Raw genomic sequence first — 18,066 nt, forward strand, 5'->3', positions numbered from 1 at the left:
GTGACAATACAAGTGCAATCCAGTTAGCTAAACATCAAGTATATCACGAGAGAAGTAAGCACATTGATGTGCGTCTACACTTCATCAGAGAGAAGATAGAAGGAGGTGAAGTGAAGGTGTTCAAAGTGGACACAACCGAAAATCCGGCTGATATGCTAACAAAGCCGTTGCCTAAAAGCAAACTAGAGTTGTGCATGAAGCTCATTGGTTTATACAGAATGGAATGGTAGCCAGTTGAATAACCAAGGTGGAGATTTGTGAGGATGGTGGTTACTCAACTGCACCAGAGCTTCAGGCTTATGAAATCAAAGTTAAAAGCAAAGTGGAAGTCATTGAAGCTGCTCTCAAGCTTCAGATGTTCAGCAGCCGTCCGATATGTTGCTAGTTTAGAGATTAAGTCGTAGCCGTTAGATCTAACTAGTCGTTAGATGTGTCAGCTTAAATAGTAGTCAAAGTCTGTTTTCAATTCAGTTTTTCTTTTAGCTGTAGCTCGACTTCTTCAATCAATAAAGATCGATTTTCTCTCTTCGCACGAATCACTCAATCGATTTCATCCTCGCAATTACAGATAGCCACCGATTATAACACAGCTCAACCACCGGCAAAAATTACCGAACCAAATATGGCGAAGGAAGGCGGTGCGAACAGGAATCGGAAAGAGAGCGAGGCCGGAGCGTTTTTTATGGCTACTCTAGTGATGTGGAGCGTCTCAGTTTTCTTCGAAATCCTCTTCAATCAGCGCTCGGAGCTACTTCCTATCATCACCGGCTTCGCTTTTTTCCAGCTCGCCAACGCCGTTATATCGAACTTCGTCTCACCTGACCCGCTCTTCGTCAACACGTGCGTTTCCCTCCTCCATTCATCCATCACCTCCGCCTCTGGTCAGCTTCTCAATTAGGGATTTATAAGTACTGATTTAGTTATACGTTCCTTTTCTTTTCTCTGCTTCTATACAAGTGAAGTTCAAATTATACTAAGAAATTTGTGCTTATTGTTGCTGATTGTGAAAAATTGTTGATTTGTTAACTAATAGGGCATATTGTGCGTCGATTATGGCCCGAACTGTATACAATTTTAGTATCCGCGTTTAGATGTATGTTGCAATTAAGAAAAATGCTTGTTTTCTAGAGTTGCATTGAGCAAAAAACCTGTTTGGTTGTTTCTGAAACAGAGTTTTCATGTGCATCGCAGTGGTACTAATCTTGCTGAATCAGTCAATGGAGATTGGCGTAGATAAGATGTTTGAACACTCACAATTGGTTGAGGATACTTGGCAATGGGCATATCAAGCTCTGTGCTTTTCGTGCGGTTACTTTGCATATGATCAGTTGGACATGCTGCTCTATCAGTTGTACAGTGGTTGGATCCCCGCAATCCCAGTGCATCACTTAGTGCTCCTAGTTTGCTTCACGCTGGCATTGTATCGGAATATCACCATCAACTATCTTATCCTAACTCTCATTTGTGAGGTAAAATACAGTGTGCCTGTGTCGTTCTAATGCACGTATCACATGCGCTTGCATTTTTATCACAAGTTGCATTTTCTTCATTTATAATCTGACTTTAACATTGGAAGTTGAAAGACATCATGGAGTTATGAAACTGGGTTATATTTCGAGGTATTCAATTTGTGAAATGATGCAATGAAACTAGTCATCGTGAGCGATAGCATTATTATCATACTTTATTTGTGCCTCATTCCCACTATAACTTTAGCGCTGAAGGATTACAAAATACTGTAGTGCCTGATGCTAATGCTACCAAGCTTATAGATCACTCACTCAAGTCTGCTTCTTAAATGTATTATAAGCATTTGCCCTTGATGCTTATGTGTTTGCATATCTTAGTCTTTTTCTTAATATATTATACTATCAGAGTGACAGGAATTTACTTTTGGCATGTCAGGGAAAGTTTAAAGAACTTGTTTGTAATTATTTTGTTATTTGTTCTGCATATTATAGTTGGTTATCTAAAACTAGGGTAATGCATCGGAATCATCATTCTTAACTCTTAATATCACAAATATGATAATGAAGAAATGATGACAAATGTATCCTTTATCTTGGTGCTGTTCCTGACGCTGTAATGCTTCCTCAATGCAGCTACTTCCAGTCTTTTTGCATGTTTGGAAAGTTCGCCGTATGGCTGGCATCCGTAATGCTGGGAGCAAGATTGTGAAGGCAGAATGGGTTTTCAATTGGTTGACATTTGTTTTTGCAAGATGTGTGTCTCACATTCTTATCACAGTCAAGCTGGTCATAGATGCTTCCAAGTTTGATAAGGGTGTGGAGCTCCCACTTACTGTCTCGAGACCCTTGTATGCTTGAAGTGTCTATGAAAGAAATCTTCTAATGTTGCAAAGAACTGAAGCTGTCTTACGAGCGATGCAATTGTTCTATGGCACTCGGTAAGCTTATCAGCAGCAATAACCAGATCCTCCGGCATAATAAAAATTCCATAAGAGTAATGAACAAGCATGAGTGTTGGAAACTTTAAGTGAATGACCTACCTGCTCAACTTTTGGTTCACTGTTTGAGTGCATACTTTGCTGGAGCTCGAATTCCCGGATCATTCTGGTTAGTTCGTTCTCCAATTCTTGATACTTGTTCGTTAAGTGTGCTGATAACAATTTTTCTTCTTCTTATTTCTGCCTTCAGTGAGTCGACTCTTGAAGACATGGTTGTAGATTCTACTTTGATGGTGTGGAGCTCAGATTCAAGCGACTCTTTTCTCTCATAGACTGCATTTTGCTCGTTTTCTAGCTCGTCCAACCTTATCCATTGAAGCTCATAGTCATGTATTGTTCTGGTTAGTTGGCTCTCCAATTCCTGATACTTATATTTCTTTATTTCAGCTGATATTTTTCTTTGGTCTACTATTTCTGTCTCGGTTCTTGCTGAGTTGATATTCAAGCGACTCATTTGTTTCATAGACTGCAGTAAGCTCGTTTTGCAGCTCAAGGTGCCTCATTTTAGCTTCTGCAATCCTACAGTTTCGCCACGAAGTTAATTCCGACTTTTCTAACATATTTTCCAAGTAAACTATGGATCTGAGTATTTTGAGACCGATCAGGATTTGAACTTATTTTATCCTTTGAAGTCCAATACTTACCTAATTCAAAGCTGACGATTGATTTAGAGCCCTATAAATACCTCATCGACTCCATAGTTCAAATCATCAAAAGATGTAAGGATGTTCCCAGAGTCCCCAATCACCATACAATCCACACACATTCATAGCAGTTGTGAACACTATGAAGTTTCTCTTGGCTAACTTAAAAATATGCCAATGGATTTGGCGTTTTTACTGAATCCTAAAAACCAAATAATAGAATCACCCCAAAGTTGAATCTTTTTTTTCCCAAAGAAAATGCATAATAATTCTTATGGAGAAAGTACAAAACAATTGTAATTTTTATCCCAAGTTGAGATAACTATACTAATTAAATTAAGCCCAAATATAATTCTCGCTCAATAGAATATTAACTTGTGCAACTAATGAAATTATTATTGAACTCAATGTCAAATTATAAATAACCTGATTACTTTTTAATTAGTTATTTCCTAATGTTTAAGATATCTAATATTCATTTATCAATTAAAATTGTTGCTTATTAAATTTATGCTAATGATATAAGTTGTAAATAAAATAATATATCTAATTAGAGTTGCATTATTTTAAGAAACATACCAAAATAAAATTAGTTGATATTTTTAAAAGAAGTGAAGGTAGTATAAATTTAAATACTAACTAGTATGATAATGTAAGTTAATTATTTGAAATTCTGATAAAAATATATTACCATCAAACTGAGTATCAACCTAAGTAAATAAATCTAAGCGATTCATCAGTGAAGTAGAGGATATACTTGATCGTTGATACAAACTTCTCTCACCAACAAACTTAGAAATGAAGGTGGAATCGTGGATACCCTAACGACCATCACTCTTTCTCATACCCTATCCACATCACCACCCATTGTGTGATTCACAAATCCTAACTAGATTTTGTGCAATAAATAAAGCATACAAACCTTAACCATTCTTGCAATAAAAAATCCAGAGCAGCAGCAAACACACACACACACACACACACACATTATTTTAGTATCATGGCTCAAACAATGCTGCTCACTGCAAATCCCTTGTTGAAAGGTGAGCAGCCATTGCTGATCCAAAGGCTTAAACCTCAGTCATTTTCCGAGATTATCCTCTCTCCCAGGATTAATACTTCTCCTCTCTCCTCCTCTACTACTACTGTTGCTCTCTTCAAATCCAAAGCCAAAGCTGCTCCTGCTAAGAAGGTTTTTTCTCACTTTTATTCTTTTTATTTAATTTTGTTGGGTTATTTTGATTTGATGATTTTTACAGGTAGTGGTGAAAGAGAAGGCTAAGGTTGAAGATGGGATTTTTGGGACATCTGGTGGAATTGGTTTCACTAAGCAAAATGAGCTCTTTGTTGGTCGTGTTGCTATGATTGGATTCGCTGTGAGTTTCTTCTCTCTTCATCTAGTTTTAGATATTGCTATGCTCATTTTGAGAATGTTGAGAAATGAAATAAAAATATATCACATTGATGTAAAAAGAAAATTGAAATTACTACTATACAAGTGTTATGGTCACTCCTGTTTTAGATGAATTATCCTATGAGAATGAAACCGATATCGATGTTTATAGTGTATTAAATGAGAAATTGGATGTGATGCAGGCTTCCCTATTGGGAGAGGCAATAACTGGGAAAGGAATCCTTCAACAACTAAACTTGGAAACTGGGATTCCAATCTATGAGGCAGAGCCTCTTCTTCTTTTCTTCATCCTTTTCACCCTTCTTGGAGCTATTGGTGCCTTGGGAGACCGTGGTCGGTTCGTTGACGACGACCTCCCTGTCACTGGCCCCGGTCCAGTTATAGCCCCCGGCAAGGGCTTCAGGGCTGCTCTTGGACTCGGAGAAGGTAATGTCACCACTTTTCAATACACTCTATTATTCTCTCTCTATACATATATATGATTATATGTGAACGAACAGGTCCTTTATTCGGATTCACCAAGGCCAATGAACTATTTGTTGGAAGATTGGCTCAACTTGGAATTGCTTTCTCTTTAATTGGAGAAATTATAACTGGAAAAGGAGCTCTTGCACAGTTGAACATTGAGACTGGAGTCCCTATTGGCGAACTCGAACCCCTTTTGTTGTTCAACATAGTCTTCTTCTTTGTTGCTGCAATTAACCCGGGAACGGGAAAGTTTGTCACCGACGAAGAAGATGATTAAATGTTTTTATACCAAGTCTGAATAAATGTCTAGTGTTTTGTTAGTAAGTAGTATAACATATTTCAATCACTTCTGTTGCTATCTTAAATGTATATTTCATGTTTGTGGAACATCTTCGGATATTTCGTATATCTTGCAAAATAAGATGCAACATCTTCTACCAATCACACTATTTCTTTCATGATAGGCCAAAACTTAGATGAAATATGTCTTCATCCTTCAATTCTCTCTACTGAGATATATATAGAGAGAGACTTAGAGTGTCACACTAAGATTATGTTGCAGAGTCCTCATCTCATCTCTGCTGCAAAATTGGATGTTGCAGCCTAATATGTTGATGTGATTTCAGAGCTTTCATTGTGAAGTTCTCCAATTCTTTGAAAATAGGAATTAGTCCTCCTTGTAAGCTACCACAAGCTGCAGTCTGCGCCAAATTCTTCGCATTGTTGTGCTTCGTTCTCTCCTCCGCCAATCTCTGCTTCAAACAATCCAAATTCAACTTCACATCATTCAGCTTTGACCCATCAAGACCATGCTTCATTCTCTGCATCTCTATGCGATGAGTTCTCATCAGTTTCTGATAGTTCTTCAAAACATGTTCTGCTTTAAGCCGTTGATGCACCTCCTCATCCTTTTTTCCCCGTAGTTTCTGCAAGCCGTCTGTGAAGGCGTTCATAGCATTTGACATCCTTCGATCAGAGATGGCCTCCATTGCCTTGTGCCAGTCGTTGCAGATCACAAAAACAGGAGGAGCTCCAAGCTGGCCCGGTGAATAAGGAGTGGGGATGTAAGGAGTTGCTTCTAGTTCGTGTTGATGAAACTGCTGAAGCCATCCATTCAGGGATTCAACAAACAACTTTTGGAAGAAAATCCAATCATTGAAATGGCGACGCCATGCACGAAGCTCCTTTTCAAGATTTGTGATGGTACTCCTTTGGGAACCAGTTTTCACTCTGAGATTTTGCATTTTACTCTTCGAGATGGCTTCACACTGCTTTTGATGGCATCCGAGCATGGTGTCCCACATTCCAGTCATCCTATGGAATATTGATACACACAATAAGAAAGTGAACTGTAGCATATTCATAGTAGTAATTCTTTACTGCATTTGTACAGGTTTAACAGAAATAAGCAAATTTTGAGAATAAGAAATGAGGGTGAAACAAAGGTTTGTGTAGTGAATTTTATTTGGCATGAGGAAATAGATACACATACCCTCGAATCAATGCAATGGTCTTTGGTTGTAACTCTTCATCCCTCAACTTCTGTATCCTACTTGATATGACATCAATTTCTTTGACACAAACATCGAGCTCCATTAGTAATCTTAGAGCAGAAACTTCAGCAGCATAAACCTTGGTGGGTTCAGCTCCAACCTCATCAACGACATTTAGCTTCATTCTTTGCTTCTCATACATGATCCGAAGGTTTTCTTCATCCTAAACAAAGGGTCACATATCCTGAATAACTGAGCAAGACTGGATTGCAACATACACATTACAAATCTTTATACAAATTACAACGATTTGAGTCAGTCTTTCAGCAAATACACAAGTGGGTATCTGTTTATATACATAGCATGTACAGTTTGAACAACAAACGAATGCAAATATCCCGCAAACATCAACAAATACATTCATGACCATTTTTCTTGATTTTTGTCTTTTTGATTTTGTGCAGGTCTGAACTAATTTCAAAGAAACAGAATAAACAAAATTGCAAAAGCTGTATCAACTTGCCTTTACTTTCTTGTAAAGCTTCTTCTCCCAAGCATATATCTTGTCCAGAGTGGAAGAAAGGCTACCGAACTTGGCACCAAATTCCTTTCCAACGTTGTCAAAGTACAACTTTGCCATCTTCACCGATCTAGAAGCAAATGTCAAGGACGATATTGACGAAGAATCCATAAACGTCAGCCATGGTACTGTAAGGTACAATATCCGTGACAGAATCACTGCCGAAGGACTAGTCAGCATTCCAGCACAAAATATATATACAAAATGGAAATTAGAAGGAAAATAGTAGGTACAACTCTTAATGCAAACCAGTTTCAAATATAAAGAACTGAATGAAACCAAACCTCACAAAACATTTAATGACAACTATGGAAAGAATGAATGAACTACAAGCAGAACAAAAGCTATAGAAATCTATGAATTCATAACCATAATCAAATGTACTGTTTTTTTAGTGCAAATAAACAAGTAGAATGATTGAATGCCATTATATCATCTATGAATTCAGAACCATTAGCCTCTTACAGTTACAAATATCCTGAAATCGCATTCTATTAACTCGGCCATTCTACTCCTTGTCTAGTAAGTAATAAGTAGAATCCATTCATTAATGCAATATTCACCAAGCCAAAATGGGAACAGCATAACAAAACAACTTCCAGCACAAACTGAACAAACTAGACACAAAAACAGCAAGAGACACACCTTTGAGGAAGCTAGGCCGATAAGGCACCTTTCCCGCCTCTAGCATCATGGCTACTTCTTTTCCATAGCCAGACGCAATCTCAAAGTTGTCTCTAATTTCAGCCACCACGTCCCTCAAGTCTCTTGCCTCACCAGTTGACAACATAGTTTCATTACTCAACCTTGAAGAACCAGCATTTCCACTAGACTTCCTCTCCAGCTCACAACATGCCCCTTTCTTCTTCTTCATTGAACTGCATTGATTTACACACTCTACACTACGCTGCAGTGCCAATGGTGATTTCTTTCTCTTCTCACTACCCCGTAAAAGCACTGATCTAGAACTACCTTCACCGTTGCGCAACGGCACAGATTTTGAAGTACATTTAGTGACTCTCTTTCCCTTGAAAGGCTCTCTACACGCTATATGCTCTGTTTCTCCCCCCAATTTAGAAATGCCCCCTTTCACCCTCACTTTGCTCGAATTAGGGCTAATTGAACTAAAAGTATTTTCATGATCTCCAGACGAAATTAAGCCTACATATTCACCATTAAACACATCAAAGGCATCAAACCTGTTAAAAAACTCCATTGCCGACGAATTTGGTGACGGCGGAGGCGGAGTCTTTTTCTCCGGAGGAATGGTGAAATACGCACCATCGCCTACATAACCAGATGTAGGATTCCAGTATGGATCTGACAAGCCACGATGCGGTTGTGGTGCAACCGGAGTTTTCGTAGGCAGAGGCGGCGGAGCTGACTTCTTCATGTAGTAAACATTGCCTGAATAATTAGACGGTGATTTCTCCACATGATTATCATGATGGCGGTGATCTTCTGGATCGCTACCGTCGTCGGTAGAAGAATCCGTTATACACAAATGCGAGTCCTCCTCCTCTTCGTCTTCGTCATAATCATGCAAATGCACGGATTCACAACCATGACACTCACTATCGAGCTTTGACAAAGGAGACGGGGAAGGAGAAGCTGACGTGGCTACCAATTCGTCGTCGATGAAACTCCGCAAAGCATCGCCGACGTCTTTGAGTGAGCGAAAATAGGAAACGTGGGCGGCGGCGAGGGCGTAGCGATGGTTGGCGGCGGCGCGTATGAGATCCCGGCGCTCGCGGCAGCGGGACACAAGCGGCAGATCGTCCGTCTTCGAGCCACTGCACCCCATTTCAGAAAATATCCATGGATTCTGCGTTACTTGACATGCATCAGCTCAGGCTCAGGCTCAGCTGATTTTGTTCAGTGTTCTTTTTTCTTTTTTTATTTTTACTCAGACTATATTAAATAGTAATAGTACTACTACAGTGGTTGGTAATTTAGTTGCTATCATTTTGGGGGAAATATACATATTGCGATAGACTGAGCTAAAAGAAAAATATCTGGAGTAAACCTATTCGGAGATACTTTTTCAATGATTTTACCTTTTTATCACTTTTTTATATTTACAAATATTTTTATTTTTACATTTTATTTCACTTTTACCCCTTTTTCTCTCGCTCTATCGTGTACTGTACTCTATTCATTAAAGTGGCGATAATAAAATAAGAGAGATGAAGAGAAAGTAAAGTATGAGAGAAGATAATGTTTTTGCCAAAAAAATAACTCAATTATCTTGGGACAATCCAAAAAAAACACGGTCCAACTACCTTAATTAGAGTGTCCACAATAGTGGAACAGCCACACTTCAGCCACACAAAAAAAATAAAAAAAAATGCCCGCCTAGTCATCACAACCATACCTCAACCACATAAAACTTGTACAGCCACGTCACAACCACGCCTCAAAATTTTTTTAATTGTTGGTATATTTTCACTGGAGTAGAACAAAATTATTGTAAAAAATAAATAGAAAAAAAACATAGTTCATTAAAAAGATTAAAACCAAATCTTCGCTCTATTATAAATTTTGGAAAATTATACAACGAGAATTACATAAAAAAAACATTGGCGGCTCACTCGGTGTCATCCTCGGAATCCGCTGCAACACTTGCATCCCCAGCAGCCTCCAACTCGTCGTCGGAGATGGGCAACCCCAGTTGGCCCTTCAACTGTTTATGAGAGCCTCGTACGTCCGCCTGATCGTCGAGTTGGTCTCGTTGGTCAAAAACGTCCACAGACCTCGATCAGCTGCTTCTGCCGCTGAAGCATCAAGTTACCGGACAGCACCTTCGCCTGGGCAGACATTCCCGCACGGGATCCAGAAGCAGAAGGACCGGTTCTCGCGTCCCGAATAGAGGATTGCTGGTCGGGTGGACGCACCGATGACGGGTGCGGTACATGATTCTCCCACCAGGTTGGACTGATACCCCATCTGCTCGAAAGTCAAAGAATCAAAATCAGCGAGGGATTGGGGGGTGGGGCAGAGGGAGTAGTGGTATCAATCACTGGATTGTTCACAGCGTCCATGTTGGGCTGGTAGTCCCCAAATGCCGGTTGGGGTTGACCCAAAGTCCTCTGGTTGGAGGGAGGACCCCACATTTGGGGTGGAGGCAGGGGCGGAGCCAGGATTTCAATTCGACGGGGGCAAAAATATATTTAAGAAGAAATTTTAAAAGTTTGAGGTGGGGCATTTATAAAGGAAATCAAAAAATTTTAAAAATTACTCCATGAAATAATACTACATGAAATATATTGAGGAGGGTCAAATGCCCCTTATCCCCTCCTAGTAGATCCGCCCCTGGGTGGAGGGACACCCTGATACCCCCAAGCCCCATATCCGACTAAGCCGCCCATGTCGACGGCAATGCTGGTTGGATACTGACTCCCGCTGCTCGGATAGTGCGATTCTCCGATGCCGGGGGAATCACTGTTGTGGCTTTGCATTGTGCAAACTTTAGAGAGATGAAAATATGGTTGTGGATTTGTAGTGTGGATATGTGAAGTAATAAATGAAGAAGATGTTTGATTTATAGAAATAAATTAAGGAAAAAAAAATCGGATATTACCGCCGCAGCGGTCTCACTGCGCACAATAGACTGTCGCAGCGCAGCCGCAGCAACCGCCGCCTGCCACTCGCCTCCGCCGGGTACACAACTCAGCCCTGACCGCCGCGGTGCCCATCCGGCTTGCAAAAGACCGCCACGGCGTAGCCGCGCAATAAAGTGGCTGCCACGGCGGTCTTATTGTGGACACTCTTAGGACAGAGAGAGTATTTAGTTTCTCTTTCACCTCTCTACTCTCAATTTTTTTATCAATTTATTTATTTGTAAAAAAATATTCAATACACATCAAATTAAATATATTAATAATAACTTTAATTTGATATATTATTTTTTTAAATAAATTTACGATAAAATTATAAATATAAAAGATATGTTTAAGAGTTTTTTTATATAAATATGGTGTAATTTAATTGTGACACCTAATTTTCTAGTAACAAAGCGGTTATTGAAGGGAAGACATTTTCTCTATTATATATAAATGTTTTAATTTATGGTTGTATTTTAAAGAAACTATTTATAAAACCATTAATTTGTTTTGTTTTGATTATTTTCATTCTGAGTATTTTGTTTCATTATAAATTTATAGGGCAATATAGAAACTGACGTAAGATTTCTACGTAGTTGATGCAAATCAAATGTTAGATCTTATTTCCTCTTCAACTGATTTTACATAGCTACTATATGCTTATATATAAGAGAAATCTAAATAGAACAATTTTCATCTTTGTAAGGCTAAAACCGGGGGAGTACTTAGTTATATGAATACACTAGCCCCTTGAAACTAAGATTGATATATTTCTATTTTTGAAATAATAAAGAATTTTCTCCATTTTCTCGTTGTTGGGTCATTTTTCTATTTTGAGAAGTTTTCTCATAATTGAGTCATTTCCATATATAATACTCCCTCCGTCCTACAATAAGAGTCGCATTTTGCCATTTTTGTTTGTCCCACAATTAGAGTCACATTTCATTTTTAACATAAATGATTGTAAGTAGATCGCACATTCCACTAACTCACTTCACTCGCATTATATTATAAAATCAATATAAAAAAGTGGACGTTATAGTACACTAACTTTTCCAACACTATTATTTATATTTCTTAAAACTCATGCTCACATCAAATGTGACTCCTATTGTGGGACGGAAGAAGTAATAATTAACACTTTTTTTATCATTCTTATTTTACTCTCTCTTACATTATTCTCTCTATTTTATTCACTTTCTACTCTATTCTCTCTATTTTTCTCTCTCTTTTACTTTTTTATTTATCTACTTAACACGCTAAATATCAATTTCTTAAACTATGTACCGAAAAGTTCCACCTCAACTATGAGGGAACAGAGAGAGTAACTTTTTTTATTTAATTAATACAATTAAACACTTTTTCTCTTTAATTTAAATTTTTAATTATCTTTCTTTCTTCATTTAATACTTACATCCACATTTTTTTACAATTAAACATATTAACCAACAACTCGTGAAATCTCATGCTAAATAAGAAAATTGTGTATTTGATTAAGTTGGGTTAGCGTACAGTAAAAGTTATACTCCACATATCTGTCATTAGGAGTCTCATTTGAGTTCGGCATGTGTTTTAAAAAAACAAAAGAATGTAAGTGGAAAAAGATAGTGGAATGTGAGACATGTTTTTATATATTAGTTTTATAAGAAAATGTGAGTGCAAAAAGATAGTGGAATATGAGATCTACCTACCATTTATAGTAAAAGTGAACTGAGATGGACTGCTAATTGCGGACAGACTAAAATGGGTAAATCGGGACTCCTAATGGCGGATGGAGGGATTTAGTTGATTATTGTATATAGGGATGTCAATCTAACCCAAAACCTGAGTGTCAGCCCAAATAAATAGGCTAGGGCTGTAATTTCGCAATCCATATACAAAATGGGCTAAATGTATTAGCCCGATAGGATTGGCGGGTTAAACAGGTTAGCCCGAATGGGTTGCGGGTTAGCCCGATGGGTTACAGTTTTTAATTAAAAATTCCAAGTTTAAGGGGTTTTTTTATACTTTTGAATTTCACGCGCTGCAATTCCCTGGTCTTCTTCAATATTCATTTCACACATTCCCACTTGGTTCCACACTACCAACTCAAATTCCACCTCGACCCATTCATCCGCCATCCCAACATCTCTCCTCATTGTTGGCTTATTACCCCCAATATATTTATTGTTTTAATAGTGATTTATGTAAGATACGATTTTTAATTTTTATAAATTTATTTTACTACCAATGCCAAAATAATGACACAGGCACAAGTTTTAATTCAAACTGATTTCTTTACTTTTGATTTATATTTATATAGACCAAGATAAAAGACTCGTCTTCAACTAATATTGAAAACAATGTAATTTCAAGATTTTATATGATTCTAAAACTAAGGAGAAAAAAATTTAAAATTTAGAATTATTTCATAGAGGAAATTTTTTATTACGAGGGGCTGTTTTTGAAATCTTTTTGGCTCGAATAGCCCGATGAGTTAGGGTTATGGTTGAAAATTTACAATCCCAAAAATTCATAACTCGAATAGTCCTCACCCAAATAGCGTGACAATCCGAATGGGTTGGCCCGAACCTGCATGGGTTGAACCGATTGACATCCCTAATTGTGTATGTATGGATGAAAGAGAAATAAATATTTTATTAACAAATTATTAGAGTTGGGTTGAATGGGAGTCACAGACAAATATAGTCGAATATAATTTGCGGTCCCTAATATCATCAGATGTCCTTGAATATCATAGTTGGAAGGACTTTTTTCAATTTTCTGAATCTAATTCTTATTATAAGGGTAGTCTATGTCTTTTTCATGAGAAAGCAAACTTTCCATTTAGGCCATGTTTGGTTAACGGGAAAGTAAAGTTGGCAAGAAAAATGATTCCTGAGAAAATGAATCCTGGGAATATGATTTCTAATAACTTTACTTTCCCGTGTTTGGAAAATATCAAGATTTGAAAGTATATATTTGATTTAAACACTAAACTAAAAATATGCTTATCTTTTTTTATTTATAAAAATAATAATACATATTATTTAATAAATTATTAGTTACAAATGATAATAATTATATTATTTTATTTATTATTACGATGGATAGTTTAAATATGGATTATACATCATAATATATAATAATATAATAATAAATAAGATTATTATTATTATTATTATTATCATTATATTTACTTAATTTTTAATTGAATAAATTTTATTATTTAAAATTTCACTACAATTTTATTGTTAATTAATAATTATTATATTATTATATAATTATAATTATATTTAATTATTTAATAAATTATTATTATTATTATGATAATAAAAATAAAGATAAATATTAATAATATAGTTATAATTATGATAATTTGAATTATAGTTATTTATTATCCTGAAATTAAGTATGGTTTATACTTTTAAATTATTTTTAAAACATTGTAATAAATGATGATGATGATGATGATGATGATGATGATGATGATGATGATGATGATGATGATGATGATGATAATAATAATAATAATAATAATAATAATAATAATAATAAACTGTACTATATTGCATTAATTATGTAAGAATCCTAAAACTGGGAAAAAGAATACCTAAGAAAAGTTAGGATTTAGAATCCTGGAAAGTTGTACTAACTTTCCTTGTTTCAAGATTTTGATTACTTTCCCAGTTTGATTAAAAACGGAAACAAACACAGAAATTTTAAATTTAAGAAATCAGATTATTTTCCCAGACAGAATCATGACAACCAAACATGACCTAATTCATTTATTTTCCTTCAACTATGTGTCGTAGCAAGCAATTATTTATCAAATATTTTGACAACTTCTCTTGGGGAAATACAATAGATAAATAAACTAAATGTTGTCGGAGACAGTTCTATTTCTCATAAAAAAAGTACTCTTATAGCTTGAGGATATTTTAGTCCAAAACAATCTTTAAAAATGTAAAAGTCTTTGCATTAATATTATATCAATGTTCAAAGACAGTCTATGAATTTTTATTAATGCAATATTCAAAGACTAAAAATGTACGAATAGTAGTTCTTTCAAAAACCTCTAGCAACCCAAGCATACAACCGCAAACGCCCCCTAATACTTCGAATTACATGACTTACTACCAAACATCCTAAAAGCATCTTCAAAGGAGGATGTAAATAGAGAAATACAGAGTTATAAACTATAGTATTTATCTTTTTTCACAAAAATTTATTGTTTAACGAGAAGGTTATTTGAATATGTATTATACTACATTTTTCAATTTAAAAAATGTATATTTACTTGTTTTCCCATAAAAGTTAATATGGAGTAGTTATTTTTTATATACATTTTTTAATTTACTTTTTCTTCTTTTTTATTTTTTTAAAAACAGAACTAATAATGATTTCCTAACTATGTGAGTTATAAATGGATGGCAGTGTACAAAAATGAATTAATTTTTAAAATGTTTAAAAAAGATCTTAAATCTTTCAACAAATTTGCAAATAGTGAAACGTACACAGAGGTAGATGATATAGACGCACACTCAATCTGCCGCTGTGCTGCGTGTTTTGATTTGGAGGTTCGCCAATACAGAGGGGATTAAAGCGTGAAGGATGTGAAGCAACGAGTACGCCATTTTCCACACACGTTTTGAATTCCACCAAAATCACAACGCAGTAACAAGAATTATTCTCTTCAAATAAAAACACCTCATGGCATCACTCGGACAGGCTACACCCAGCCTATCCCCTCCACCGCCGTTGCCCAATTATTGAAATTCACTGAAATCTCATCCGGGTTTTCCCTCCTTCGCCCGTTTGATCTGATTTCTTGAAAAAGTTTGGATTTTTATTGGGACCTTTTTGATTAGGGAGGGTTTGGACATATTATGGAGGAGGGTAGGTTATGTCAGTGGAGTGTAATTCGATCGGTATTGGCTATTCTTCAATGGTGGAGTTTCAATGTTACTGTTATCATCATCAATAAATGGATCTTTCAGGTTTGATTCTTGATTTTTTGAATTTTGGAGTGGACTTCTGGATTTAATTCTTTTTTGGGTTATGGCTTCATTCGAATTTGTGGATCTTTGCTGTTTCTTAAAAGTTTATGATGCTTAGCTGCTATGTGGTTCTTGCCATTCTCTTCTCATTTGTAAACAGAAATCATTAGAAAAAAATTTAGTTTTGTCCTCTGTTCTTTTCTTAATATCCTTAGAGAACATTGTGATTCTGTACTTATTGGGATTAATGTAGAGCTTTCCATTGTCAATTGTTAGAATTATTGAATAATAGGATGATATGTGTGTCTGGTGTATGTGAAGAGTAATGATGAAAGCTTCTTGCAATTCTGTAAGTGTTTTAGTATTCTGGTGCTCTAAATTTTGGCATACTATATCTAGTTGAGGCATTACTTCATTGAAATTGAAGAACTTGTTAGATGTTATTAGATTGATAACTATATAAGTCCCAGGCAATTAAGAAGGAGAGGGAATGTTTTGGATTACCTATGTCATATGAAAATACACTAAAGTGATTGTTTTGTTATCTTGTTGTGTTTATTAGTATTAATGAAGATTATCTCAAATTCTTATGCAGTAATATGGATTATGAATGTCTGTGATTCTGCCATCTTCGGTTCAATTGTGCTATTGAATTTATTAAAATTGTAATCATAACCATTTCTTTCCGTTTTTATCTTGACAGAAACTGGACTTTAAGTTTCCGTTGACTGTGTCTTGTGTTCACTTTATATCCTCGGCAATTGGTGCATACTTGGTAATTAAAGTGCTAAAACTTAAGCCCCTCATTTCAGTGGATCCAGAAGATCGATGGAGACGGATTTTTCCTATGTCGTTTATATTTTGTATCAACATAGTGTTGGGGAATGTTAGCCTGAGATACATACCTGTTTCCTTCATGCAAACCATCAAATCTTTCACCCCGGCAACGACAGGTGAGTTTCTGATTGTTGTTATTGATTTCGGTGACTAAATTATAGAGTACTTCCGTTTTAGTGTTCATGGCGCAATGGTAAAACACTTTCTGTTTCTCGTGCTCTTGAAACAGTGTTATTGCAGTGGCTTATCTGGAAGAAGTATTTTGACTGGCAAATTTGGGCATCGTTGATTCCTATTGTTGGAGGGATTCTTCTCACGTCCATCACGGAGCTCAGTTTCAACATGTTTGGCTTCTGTGCTGCTTTGTTTGGCTGTCTTGCTACTTCCACAAAAACCATTCTTGCAGAGTCTCTGTTGCATGGTTACAAATTTGATAGGTTACATGTCTCCTTCCCATTTCATCAGTCGTTTTTTGTTCTTAACTTTAGATGATCAAATTCACTATACAATGAAAATTGATTAGTTAATTATGAAAGTGCATATTTGGTTGGTTTATACAAGCTTTGTTAAGCTTACTGTTAGTTTCCAAGTCAATCTGTAATTTGGTTCCGATTGCAGTATAAACACGGTGTATTATATGGCCCCATTTGCAACGATGATCTTGGCTGTGCCCGCCTTGTTGCTCGAAGGATCGGGTGTTGTGGCATGGCTCTACACATGCCCTTCTCTTCCCTCATCTCTCATCATCATATTTGGGTCTGGAGTGCTGGCCTTTTGCCTCAACTTCTCAATCTTCTACGTCATTCATTCCACCACGGCCGTGACCTTCAATGTTGCCGGAAACCTCAAGGTGAGTGCTCTTCTTTCTCTCTCTCTCGTACTCTGATAAATATGGTTCATATCTCTATAATGAGTTTATAATACGTAGTATCATTGAGTGTCGGGAGAGGAGGAATTACGAGTTTCATTTTCCTTTCCTGTTCTGATATTTTGAATCTGGTTTCTCTTATTTATATCTATTAGGTTGCTGTTGCTGTGACATGTTCGTGGCTGATCTTCCGCAACCCGATCTCTATGATGAACTCTGTTGGATGCTCCATAACCCTCGTCGGATGCACCTTCTACGGGTACGTTAGACACAAGCTCTCGTCCCAATCACCCGGAACCCCTCATACGCCCCGGACTCCAAGAAGCAAGATGGAGTTGCTCCCATTAGTAAGTGACAAAGTGTGAACATTGTTTGTAGCAGAAATGGTAATAGTACATGTTTACTTGTAGAAAATTCAAGATTTCTTCTCATTTTGTCATCCAAACTATAATCAAATGGAGAATGGAGTAGATTATCACATACTCTTGTGCAACAAATTTGTACATGGTTTTCACTGTTTTACAACTCAGCAAACTGATAAATAAACAGACATGTAGAGAACAAGTAGCCGTTCCTGTCTGAAGTTAAAATCACAGAATGGAAGACATTATTTTGTACATTACATAAAAATATAGTATGGGGTAGTAGTATTTCCTAAGACCATCCACAATAGGCGCCCAGCGACCGCCCAGCCGAGCGCCGGCGCTGGGCGGT

The 18,066-nt window shown here is 36.5% G+C and overlaps 4 protein-coding genes across 5 annotated transcripts; 3 read left to right on the plus strand and 1 right to left on the minus strand.

Annotated features, from left to right (window-relative positions):
* The first annotated feature begins 262 nt into the window (after positions 1-262).
* On the plus strand, positions 263-3,137 carry LOC121758604 (TLC domain-containing protein 2-like). 2 transcript variants are annotated; one of them, XM_042153975.1, is made up of 4 exons: positions 263-881; positions 1,192-1,469; positions 2,103-2,576; positions 2,658-3,137. In XM_042153975.1, exons 1-3 carry the CDS (start codon positions 623-625, stop codon positions 2,325-2,327), a joined length of 762 nt encoding a protein of 253 aa, XP_042009909.1. In that variant the 5' UTR covers positions 263-622; the 3' UTR covers positions 2,328-2,576; positions 2,658-3,137. The 2 variants fall into 2 exon arrangements, with proteins under 2 accessions (XP_042009909.1, XP_042009910.1); XM_042153976.1 differs by having other exon boundaries at positions 2,103-2,407.
* A 905-nt stretch (positions 3,138-4,042) lies between these two features.
* On the plus strand, positions 4,043-5,434 carry LOC121758603 (photosystem II 22 kDa protein, chloroplastic-like). The gene is made up of 4 exons (XM_042153974.1): positions 4,043-4,303; positions 4,371-4,487; positions 4,708-4,951; positions 5,026-5,434. Exons 1-4 carry the CDS (start codon positions 4,112-4,114, stop codon positions 5,268-5,270), a joined length of 798 nt encoding a protein of 265 aa, XP_042009908.1. The 5' UTR covers positions 4,043-4,111; the 3' UTR covers positions 5,271-5,434.
* LOC121758602 (protein ALTERED PHOSPHATE STARVATION RESPONSE 1-like) lies at positions 5,319-8,934 on the minus strand. Its single transcript, XM_042153973.1, has 4 exons — positions 7,712-8,934; positions 7,010-7,224; positions 6,486-6,709; positions 5,319-6,307 (listed from the first exon to the last, which is right to left on the minus strand). The coding sequence occupies exons 1-4, from the start codon at positions 8,868-8,870 to the stop codon at positions 5,566-5,568; spliced, it is 2,340 nt and encodes a 779-aa protein (XP_042009907.1). The 5' UTR covers positions 8,871-8,934; the 3' UTR covers positions 5,319-5,565.
* Positions 8,935-15,163: 6,229 nt separating this feature from the next.
* On the plus strand, positions 15,164-17,832 carry LOC121759298 (UDP-galactose transporter 1-like). The gene is made up of 5 exons (XM_042154832.1): positions 15,164-15,647; positions 16,351-16,600; positions 16,714-16,921; positions 17,103-17,334; positions 17,508-17,832. The coding sequence occupies exons 1-5, from the start codon at positions 15,537-15,539 to the stop codon at positions 17,715-17,717; spliced, it is 1,011 nt and encodes a 336-aa protein (XP_042010766.1). The 5' UTR covers positions 15,164-15,536; the 3' UTR covers positions 17,718-17,832.
* The last annotated feature ends 234 nt before the right edge of the window (positions 17,833-18,066 follow it).

This window comes from Salvia splendens, chromosome 12 (genome assembly GCF_004379255.2).
Source record: "Salvia splendens isolate huo1 chromosome 12, SspV2, whole genome shotgun sequence".
Taxonomy (NCBI): Eukaryota; Viridiplantae; Streptophyta; class Magnoliopsida; order Lamiales; family Lamiaceae; genus Salvia; species Salvia splendens.

Excerpts from the sequence above, each read along its gene's own strand:
- LOC121758604 (XM_042153975.1), top strand. The coding sequence starts at position 623 with ATGGCGAAGGAAGGCGGTGCGAACAGGAATCGGAAAGAGAGCGAGGCC. Across the intron at positions 882-1,191 it reads ATCCATCACCTCCGCCTCTG|TGGTACTAATCTTGCTGAAT; the intron begins GTCAGCTTCTCA and ends TGTGCATCGCAG. Across the intron at positions 1,470-2,102 it reads TCCTAACTCTCATTTGTGAG|CTACTTCCAGTCTTTTTGCA; the intron begins GTAAAATACAGT and ends TCCTCAATGCAG.
- LOC121758603 (XM_042153974.1), top strand. The coding sequence starts at position 4,112 with ATGGCTCAAACAATGCTGCTCACTGCAAATCCCTTGTTGAAAGGTGAG. Across the intron at positions 4,304-4,370 it reads AAGCTGCTCCTGCTAAGAAG|GTAGTGGTGAAAGAGAAGGC; the intron begins GTTTTTTCTCAC and ends TGATTTTTACAG. Across the intron at positions 4,952-5,025 it reads TGCTCTTGGACTCGGAGAAG|GTCCTTTATTCGGATTCACC; the intron begins GTAATGTCACCA and ends GTGAACGAACAG.
- LOC121758602 (XM_042153973.1), bottom strand. The coding sequence starts at position 8,870 with ATGGGGTGCAGTGGCTCGAAGACGGACGATCTGCCGCTTGTGTCCCGC. Across the intron at positions 6,710-7,009 it reads AGCTTTACAAGAAAGTAAAG|GATGAAGAAAACCTTCGGAT; the intron begins GCAAGTTGATAC and ends CCCTTTGTTTAG. Across the intron at positions 6,308-6,485 it reads ACCATTGCATTGATTCGAGG|GATGACTGGAATGTGGGACA; the intron begins GTATGTGTATCT and ends AATATTCCATAG.
- LOC121759298 (XM_042154832.1), top strand. The coding sequence starts at position 15,537 with ATGGAGGAGGGTAGGTTATGTCAGTGGAGTGTAATTCGATCGGTATTG. Across the intron at positions 16,601-16,713 it reads TTTCACCCCGGCAACGACAG|TGTTATTGCAGTGGCTTATC; the intron begins GTGAGTTTCTGA and ends CTCTTGAAACAG. Across the intron at positions 16,922-17,102 it reads CATGGTTACAAATTTGATAG|TATAAACACGGTGTATTATA; the intron begins GTTACATGTCTC and ends TTCCGATTGCAG.